This window comes from Hemicordylus capensis, chromosome 14, assembly GCF_027244095.1.
Source record: "Hemicordylus capensis ecotype Gifberg chromosome 14, rHemCap1.1.pri, whole genome shotgun sequence".
Lineage (NCBI taxonomy): Eukaryota > Metazoa > Chordata > Lepidosauria > Squamata > Cordylidae > Hemicordylus > Hemicordylus capensis.
In genome coordinates this window covers 1,886,489-1,896,159 of record NC_069670.1, presented here as the reverse complement: position 1 = coordinate 1,896,159, position 9,671 = coordinate 1,886,489, and the positions used below count along the sequence as shown (strand labels likewise).

Below are 9,671 nucleotides of genomic sequence, written 5' to 3'. Positions count from 1 at the left end.
TGCCTGGTGGTTTGCTCTCTGAACGGGAAAATGAACACCCGCTAAGCTGTTTTGAAATGAGCACCATCCCCGTCACCGTGACAGTGGTGAAGCCCCACATAGGGCAGAGATTCTGGTGTGGAAAGGAAGCCCCCCCACCCAACACACACACACACACACACACACACACACACACACACACACACACACACACACTCTGCACCCAGAGCCCTGGGCAGGTTTAATCATTCTGACACACCATCAATGTATATTACAAAGTAGAAAAGGACAGATCCCTGCCCTGAGGAGGATCCAATCTAAGCTTTGACACAAGGGAAGCCACTGAAGCCCATGTAGGAAAGAATATGCATTTGTCTGTACAAGCAGACGTCTCCCACTGGCTGCCATGTTCCCAACCACACACACACAGCACAGACACCGTCAGGGTCCAAGGCAGTTCTGGTGGGGAAAACCTGGCCGCCACCAGAAGGAGCTCCGACATACAGCAGTGATCTTCACTATTTTTCCCCCCTTTGTGGGGGGCACTTTGGCAAAAAGACCTTCAGTGTGAGAGCCATTTCCCACTGTACTGCCCTTTGCACAGGGCTGTGCTTTCCTCACTGCTAGGAGGGCCCTTTGAGAGAGACGGAGCTCTCTCTGAAGAGCTCTCTGGGGGAAGCTCTGGGAAGGACTACACTTCCCATCACTCCATGCATGCCTTCCAGGACGGTGTCCGGACTCAAGAGGACTCTCTTTCCTTGATAGGAGCCCCCCGGCACTGGGCAAGGGGGACTGTGCCCAGTATCCTGCCCCAGCCAAATTAAAATTACAAAAGCCAATAGGCCCTGAAAGGGCAGTTTGTCGTTCAGCCCACACTATTATTATCATTTATTACATTTTATATCCCGCTCTTCCACGGAGCCCAGAGCGGTGTCCTACATACTTGAGTTTCTCCTCACAACAACCCTGTGAAGTAGGTTAGGCTGAGAGAGAAGTGACTGGCCCAGAGTCACCCAGCTAGTTTCATGGCTGAAGGGGGGTTGGAACTCGGGTCTCCCTGGTCCTAGTCCAGCACTCTAACCACTACACCACGCTGGCTCTCTCACTAGCCCTCCAGGCTTTCATTTCATGATGAAAATATACACTGGTCTGATTCAGTTAAATTTCCCATCCCTCACGTAAGGAACACCCCCCCCCCTGCCACAGAACACAGACTCACAAAAAACACTATATAGCCTCCTTCAAGGGCTTCCCCTGAGAGCAATTTCTCCCGTTTGGAAGGGTGCAAAGGCTAGTTTTAACGCCGAAGAAATCTGACTCTGGCTACAGCTGTCAGAAGTTTACAATAAACTGAAAAAAAGAAATCTACCCATGTCCAAGCGATCAAAATAACCGCTTTTGTTCCCCTCCTCTGGCGAAAATAAGCATGGTCTCTGCTGTGGATCTGAACCCCTCAGTCGCCACGGCATGGACGCTAACCACATTGGGCTTGCTGAGCCCAGAAAGAGGCTGAATCTCTGCTTGCTGCCGTTTTTACGGATTACATCTTGTTAAGATTCCAGTGGTGTCCTGTCGGCTGCAGCCAGGCGCTGAGTAAGAACTAACACATTATGCCGGTGGTTATGAGGTGCCGGGCCGTGTACCGCTTTGATTTATAAGGGCTTAACGGGCTTTTGACTGAGAAAGTAATTAGTTTTCAAGAGGAAAAAGCTTCAAGGAGCCTGGGAGGGGCGCGGCCGGGTTTCCAAGGAGAGGCCTGGGCGGTTGCTAAGAGAAAGGTGTGTTCATTCCTGACCCCTCCACAGCCCATTTATTGTTATGAACCTTGACCGGGCAAGAAAAAGGAGTGTTGCACAACATGGGCCTGCTAGCCGTTGTTGGACTACAACTCCCATCATTCCACAGTATCCAGTCGTTGAGGTGATGGGAGTCATAGTCTTTCCAGGGATTCTCAATGTTGGGCCTCCAGATGTTATTGGACTTCAACTCCCATCATCCCCAGTCCCTGTGGCCTTTGGTTGGGAATTGTGGGAGCTGGAGTCCAATAACACCTGGGGACCCAATGTTGAGCATCCCTGGGCTACACAGCCCTGCCCTCCTTCTGTGTGTCCCTCCCCATCAGAGGTGCACCGAGAGGGAATCGAAAGGCCTTTTGGAACCCGCCGCCTCTGTCAGACAGACAGACACACACCGTGTCATATGCAGTATTTTTAACACAGGGGAGAGTGAGGGCCCAAACTTAACTCACACGAATGAGAATGAATGGGAGAGGAGAGCTGGTCTGGTGGAAGGAAGCATGACTTGTCCCCCTAGCTAAGCAGGGTCTGCCTTGGTTGCATATGAATGGGAGACTTGATTTGTGAGCCCTGTGAGATCTTCCCCTCCGGGGATGGAGCCACTCTGGGAAGAGCAGAAGGTTCCAAGTTCCCTCCCTGGCAGCATCTCCAAGATCGGGCGGAGAGAGACTCCTGCCTGCAACCTCGGAGAAGCCGCTGCCAGTCTAGGTAGACGATACTGAGCTCGATGGACCAATGGTCTGACTCAGTACAAGGCAGCTTCCTATGTTCCTATGAATGTAAGGATGTACAACAACAAGCCTATTGATCATTTCTATGAGGGAAGGACTCATAGACTTGCAGATAAAAGCTGCGGTTTTGAGACAGAGCCTATTAGCAACTTTGGTGGTGGGCCAAAGAAGAAGGCTCGGCCTGCGTTGCCGAGGCAGAAAGGAAGGGAATGGGGAGGGGAGGGGAGTGGCCGCCCCCGCTTCTGCTGTTCTGAGTGGGAAAGAGTCCACTGAGATCCAAGATCCCAGACTCACTCCCCAGTGATGGGAATGAAGATGCCTTCCTCCATGGTGTCTGATTCCTGGAGACACTCCGATCGACACCTTAGGAGGGTCTTAGGACACCTTAGCAGGAGGGTCTAGAGAATGGATAAGGAGCGCTGGTGTCTATGTGGACACTCTGGAAGCAAACTCCATTTACAGGTCTGTCTCTAGGCATTGGCATACTCGATTCTCACTTCTGCTAGCATTGTGCCTATGGACTTCATGTCTGTTTAGACACTGAGAGAGTGTGTACACACACACACGGACTTATGCACTTTTCTGTCTCTATAGACTCTATAAATGTAGACACAGAAAAAACTTTCTATATATACACACAGTACATGGGGATGGAGCCACTCTGGGAAGAGCAGAAGGTTCCAAGTTCCCTCCCTGGCAGCATCTCCAAGATCGGGCTGAGAGAGACTCCTGCCTGCAACCTTGGAGAAGCCGCTGCCAGTCTGTGAAGACAATCTTGAGCTAGATAGATCAAGGGTCTGACTCAGTATATGGCAGCTTCCTATGTAGACACGTAGTATATATAGACTAAGTGTCTACATCGGTGACCTCATGGGGAAATTAGATGCATTCATGGAGGACGAGAGGTCTGTAAATGGCTATTAGCCATATGAGGGCCAGATGGAACCTCCATGTTTAGATGCAGTCTACCTTTTGAATAGCGGTGGTTGGGGACAGAGGTGGGCTACTGCCTTCAAGCCCTGCTTCCCAGAGGCATCTGACCGGCCACTGTGGACAGTGGATGCTGGACTAGGCGGACTTTAGGTCTCCTTTTTATAATTAACAGGGAGTTGTGCTGGTAATACAGTGCAGCTGTTCCAAATGGAATGTGCATTGTGTGATACTTTGCATTTTGTATCTTCCCGCCAGTAACAGTTGCATTCCAACTGACCTTAACCATCACAGGCTCCTCCCCCCTATCTGCATATGGAATCCCCACTGCCCAATCACCATGGTGCTACTGCTCTGTTACCTCCAATTGGTAAAGCACTGTGTGTGGGCGGGGCTTGCCATGTCCTTAGCCTTTTTAATCTATTACGTTGCTGGTTTAGATGCGGCTTCCTCGACTTACGAATGTTTCCAGACCTCCGTGGTGCGCTTTTCGACTTACGAAAATTTCGACCTACGAACGTGCGTTCGGAACGGATTAACTTCGTAAGTCGAGGGACCACTGTATATTAATTCTCTTAGCCGGTGCGTGTCCTGAGGAATTTGGCGGCGGACGTTGCGAGAGTTCCGGCAGGGGCGAGAGTTAAGGAGAAAGGGCAAAATGGCAGCGGCGGAGAGCCGCAAAACGGCCAGAGGCTCAGGCTGGCCGGCAGCCGCTGGGAGACGGAGGCGGCGGGACGGCCAGGCCAGGCCGTCCCCGGTAGACGTGGCAGCCCATTCTGGTGGGAGGCGACCGAACCTGGCAGGGGACCGAGGTGGCGGGACGGCCGGACCTGGCCGTCCCAGGAATAGAAGCGGCGGCGGGTGGCAGCGGAGAGGTAACGGACTGCGGGGCACAGCCCCAGCTCCCGTCGGAGGCCAGGGTGGGAGGGAAACGGGCGGCTGAGAGGAGAAATGGCCGAGAGCAGGAATGGCGGCGGTGGGGCCTTTTCTGGCCTTTTTGGGGGAGGGGGGCAAGAGAGAGTGGGGCAGGAGGGAGGGGACAGCAGGCACCCAAAGAGCGCACAGATGCTCCGTGCGGGTTGGTAAACACCTTAGGTGGAACGGAGCACATCTCGAGGTGCGTGGCACATCTCGCGAGAGTTCTGACGAGAGAGAGAGAGAAAGAGAAGACACGGAGGAGGGCTGAGCAGCAGGCGGAGGGGCAGCTGCTGCCGAGGAGGAGCAGGGGGGGTGACAGAGGAGGGAGGGACAAGGTGGAGGCAGTGATGGGGCAGCAGAAATATTGGGCAGTGGCATCGCCGTGGCGGCCTCGGTCGGCTCCCACTGCTGGCCTCCGATGCCCCGCCCAGTCTCCTCGCGAGGAGGACAGACGAGCTGGGTGGGAAAATACACCGAGAGCCCCAGCTGAGCCATCCTCCTCACAGGGAGACTCCGTGGGGTGACAGAAAGAGAGGCATCCGCCCCGTGGAAACCAGCAGTGAGTGAGTGAAACCAGAGCCAGCGAGCAATAAAGCAGGGGAGGCAAGGAGAGCAATAAAATCCTGGCACGCAGATGCTCTCTCTGTGCAGGAGAGAGAGAGAGAGATGGTCTGTGTATATAGATGCTAATATGTATTCATACAGATACTACTAGACACAGTATACAGTGTCTGTATAGAGACGCAATGTCTAGAGAGCCAGTCACAGAATCTTGGGCCAGTGAATTCCCTCAGTTAACAGGGCAAGAAAAGGCCTTCCTTTCAGTACCAGAGGACAGACCCCTGCCCCAAGGTGCTTACAACCTACAATTCAACATTGCGGAGAGAACTGGAGGTAGGGTCAACATGGAGAAGAAGCTGCGTTTATTTTAGTTACACATAACAGCTGTGAAGCAAGGAGACCCCCCAACATTGGGAAGGGGCCAGCACCCCCTCCCCTCCCCTCCCCACCATTTCCCAGATCTAAATGGCTCCCTCCAAAACCTGCCGTTTTTGCCCTCCTGGCAAAGTCCTACAGCTACCTACAGGCGCTTTGAAGTTCAAAAACACAAGCGATGGGATCTCTTGATCCCTGGGTTTTTACACTGCATCTAGCCAAGTCTGAAATCGATCACTTGCCACATGTGCACATGTCTCCCTCGTGACTTTGCTTCCCTTTCCTCCTCTTGTTCTTTCGTCTAGGCTTGGAGTACAAAGTCTAGGCTTGGAGTACAAATTGCAGTCTCCTCGGGGGCAGAGACCATTATCTTCCCCTCCTTTTCTTAAGCATTATTGCTGTCAACTCATTAGCAACCAGGCTGCAAGTCTCAACCCCAGCTGTTTTTAGACTTCAACTCCCATAATCCCCAGCCACAGTGGTCAATAGCCAAGGATTATGGGGATTTGCTGGCCAACATCTGCAGGAGGGCCAAAGTTGAGCAGCCCTGCTGTGAATCCTGGCCATTCGCTTCCCAGAGTGCATTTCTCTCTCATAATGGCCTTTCCCTCGAAGCCTCCCTCTATGGTGGCCTGTCATTTCCCACACTCGCCTTAATTTGGGCTGTGCTGAATCCCCAGCATGGGTATAAATCACAAGCTAAGATACAGCAGTCATCCGGGAGGGCATAGAATACAGGCTATTTTGTGTCTCTTGGTCTTGCTGCTCTTGCTGCTGTGCAATTCCTCTTGTGGAGTTCTTGTCTCATGCAGTAATACAGAGCAGAGATTGGGCCGGCCACCATGTTCTGCACTGCCCTATGAGAACTGGTGCACTGGATCAGAGCAAAAATCTAGCTCAGCATTCTGCCTGCCAAACGTGGACAGCTTAGATGCCTTTGGGCACTCCCCAAAGTGATGGCTGTTCCCATCATCCAGCAATCTGAGATACACGGCCTCCAACAATGGAGGCTCCATTTGGCTTGGCATGGCTAACATCCATCGATCGGCCACTCTCCCTCCAGGATTGTGTTTCATTCACCTGTAAAAATGACCTAAACCAGTGGCAGTGAGTTCCACAAGTCCATGGGAAAGTGTGTTTCCTTTTTGTCTGTTCTGGACCTACCCCAAATCACGCTTGCTCCAACCGACACTGCTGTGTGGATCATTCCCAACTCCAGCGAATCTCAAACATCTGCGGATGCTTCTCCCAGGATCAAAAAGCATCTTCCGGGATCAAACACTGCCAGTCCCGACACAAGAAGGTTTCAGGGAAAGACTGTATGAAAAGCTATTCTGGATCAGGCCAGAATATCCTGCTTCCCACAGTTGCCCAACCAGATGCCTCTGGAAAGCCCACAAGCAGGAAAGTCAGTGGTTGCTTCCACCCTGGTATTGAGCGGTAGACTGCCCCTGAACCTGGAGGTTCCATAGAGTCGCCATACCTTCCAAGACCAAGATGGCGACTCCCTGGTGTGCGCCTTCCATTTACTCGCTCATCAGGCCAGCCGGTAATCAAGTGTGTCCTTTTCCATGTAGTCAGTCCATGTCGACGAAGGCATGCTGTGGTATGGGTCCAGCAAAATCCGGAAGCATCGGACGATGAGCAAGCCGAGGACGACCAGGAGGAAGAAGACGAAGACGAAGGCGGCCTTCTGCTCCAAGGTCAAGGCCGGGACGGGCAGGACGGCGCTGGCCAGGGGGGGCAGTGTGCTGCTGGGACTCTCAGCCATCCTTGCACAGAGTGGCCCAAGGGACCCGCTGATTTAGACACCCCGCCTGCAACGGAAAGAGCAGCCAGGTCAAACCGTTCTTCCCCTCACCCATCCACCCCGGGAGTCTACACGGCTCACGTCAATCCCTTTTGTAAATCTCACTGTCGTGGATTCCTCCCAACTGGGAATGCTGGGAAATTTTGGTTTGTGGCCCTCTCCACCCCCAGCACAGGACCCCTAGTGACCGTGGCTGGGGTCTGTCTTGTGTTTCTTTTAAGAGTGTGAGCCCTTTGGGGACAGGGAGCCAACTGATTTATTTATTATTCCTCTGTGTAGACCGCCCTGAGCAGCCATTTTTGGAAGGAGCCAGATTTAGAAGCCGAATAAATAAATAAATAAATAAATAAATAAAGGCAAAGTTGCGCCAACTTTGTGTCGACTCCGGGTACCCACAGAGAGCCCTGTGGTTGTCTTTGGTCGAATACAGGAGGGGTTGACCATGGCCTCCTCCCGCACAGTATGAGATGATGCCTTTCAGCAGCAGCATCTTCAGCATCTTCCTTTATCACTGCTGCCTGATAGAGGTGTTTCCCATATTCTGGGGAACATACCAGCGGGGATTCAAACTGGCAACCTTCAGCTTGTTAGTCAAGCATTTCCCCACTTAAGCAGGGACAGATAATTCTCTCTTTGAGCTTCTTCCATCCCTCCAGAACTACAGTTTCCAGGGCTCTGGGGATAAGTTAAATCCTTTCGCTTGCCCCACGTGATCCATCCCATTTCAAGTCAGTGCCTGCGGCTATTGGAGCCTCAGATCTTAGACCCTTAAAACATCCTGAAATTCCCCAGGCTCCTTGGAAGAAAGACGGAATTAAAATGTAAAGGGAGATTTTCCCTTCCTCCAAAGACCTCAGGGAGGCAGAGATGGGATTAATCCTGTTTTGTCCTCACAACAACCCAGTGAGGTAGGATAGATTGGCCCCATGTTATTTTGACTCAACTTCACAACCAAGTGGGAATTTGAACTTGTGTCTCCATGGCCCACATCCAACCTTCTGCCCTCTCACCTTCAATTATTAATCATTACTGCTATCCCATTTTTCTATGACAAATTACACCCAAAGTTGCTTACAGGCATTGAAGCACCCCTCTGTTGGTTGCTAGTCATGCAAATAGGTCTGAGAGGAGGCTGTGGGATGCCTGCTGCAGTCGCAGAGGGCAAGGCTAGCAGGACTCCTTTTTCCATCTCCCTTCCGGGAAGAAAATGGGCTTCATTTGAAGCCTCTCTCCAACTGGATCACAAAGGAAGAAAACAGCCACAAACCTGATCACGCTGAGTAATGAGGCTGCGGAGAGAAAATGATGATCAATTTGCACAGAGAGGCAGAGCTTGGAGTAATTCCTCAGCAAGGTGAGCAGAAAACAATTCACAGGACAATTCAAGGGGGACCGAGGCGGCCAAGTGGTCCCACCGGGCAGCTTTGCCTCCTTTTCCACCCGACGCAGCAGCTCCCATTAAAAACCTCCAACCATCATTGCCGCTGTCCTCAAAACTCCAGCTGCCGCCTCGTGCTTTCTGTGGCTTGTTGTTCTCCGCTGCAGCCCATCTAAGATGACAAACCACAAATGAGCTTCCAACAGCACTGTGTTTCTTTCAGCAAAAAAAACACACAAAACCAGGGGGAAAAACCCATTACAAGCACTCTCGTTTATAAAACTGATAAAAACAGACACTGAAAGTGGGTGTGATGGATTGCCGTGTCCGCAAATGACCCTGCCATAGTGCTTTGGGAGGAAAGAGGGTCTAAAGTGGTGAAACGGGCCCAGCCATTGGCCAGGATGGCGAATCAGACCCTCCATGGACAGCAGCAGTATACCCCTGAGTAATGGTTGCTGGGGGGAAAGCAATGTAAGAGCAGCCCCGGTGGATCTAACACAAGGTCTGTCTCGGCCATCATCACAGTGGCGTAACAGACGCCTCAGGGAGGACCACAAACAGGACACAAGAATGTAAGAACAACCCAAGAAGGCCCATGCATCGAGTCCAGCATCTTGTTTCCCACAGAGGCCCATCTGAGACTGCCCTCCCCTCCTGCTCTTGGTTCCCTGCAACTGGGATTGAGAGGCATCGTGCCTCTGAGGCTGGAGCTGGTCTTGATAGACCTGTCCTCTATGAATTTGTACGTCCTCAACATCTCAAGTTGTTGGATCACACTACCTGTATTTCCAGTGCCCCACAACCTAAGCAAACCAACGAGAAAAGTGAGTCCCCTTTGTTTCGGTGGAACACACTTCCAGAGAACTTTGCTAACTGGGCAAAGAGGCCCCTTTCAAAGTGGCGATTCTCTTAGGTTTAATCAGGGGAGAGCAACTGGCCCTATCCATCCCCAGCACAACATCCCTCCAGTGGCGGCGGCTGGTGTCTGTCTTCTGTTTCTTTTTAGATTGCAAGCCCTCTGGGGACAAGAAACTATCTTATTTATTTAGTTTTCTATGTAAACTGCACAGCTGTAGATGGCAGCAGAAAAATCCCCAAGAGACTGGTTGCAAGAGGTGCAGACACACCCTTCTAGGGCCAATATTTCTGTAGCTGTACCCAAAGCTCCCCCTGCTGGCATATGAAGAAAC

General features: G+C 51.9%; 1 protein-coding gene across 2 annotated transcripts; it reads left to right on the top strand.

The window, feature by feature from the left end:
* The first annotated feature begins 3,876 nt into the window (after positions 1-3,876).
* Positions 3,877-7,455, top strand: LOC128337123 (uncharacterized). 2 transcript variants are annotated; one of them, XM_053277750.1, is made up of 2 exons: positions 3,877-3,979; positions 6,868-7,455. In XM_053277750.1, exons 1-2 carry the CDS (start codon positions 3,899-3,901, stop codon positions 7,096-7,098), a joined length of 312 nt encoding a protein of 103 aa, XP_053133725.1. In that variant the 5' UTR covers positions 3,877-3,898; the 3' UTR covers positions 7,099-7,455. The 2 variants fall into 2 exon arrangements, with proteins under 2 accessions (XP_053133725.1, XP_053133723.1); XM_053277748.1 differs by lacking the exon at positions 3,877-3,979 and adding an exon at positions 4,031-4,311.
* The last annotated feature ends 2,216 nt before the right edge of the window (positions 7,456-9,671 follow it).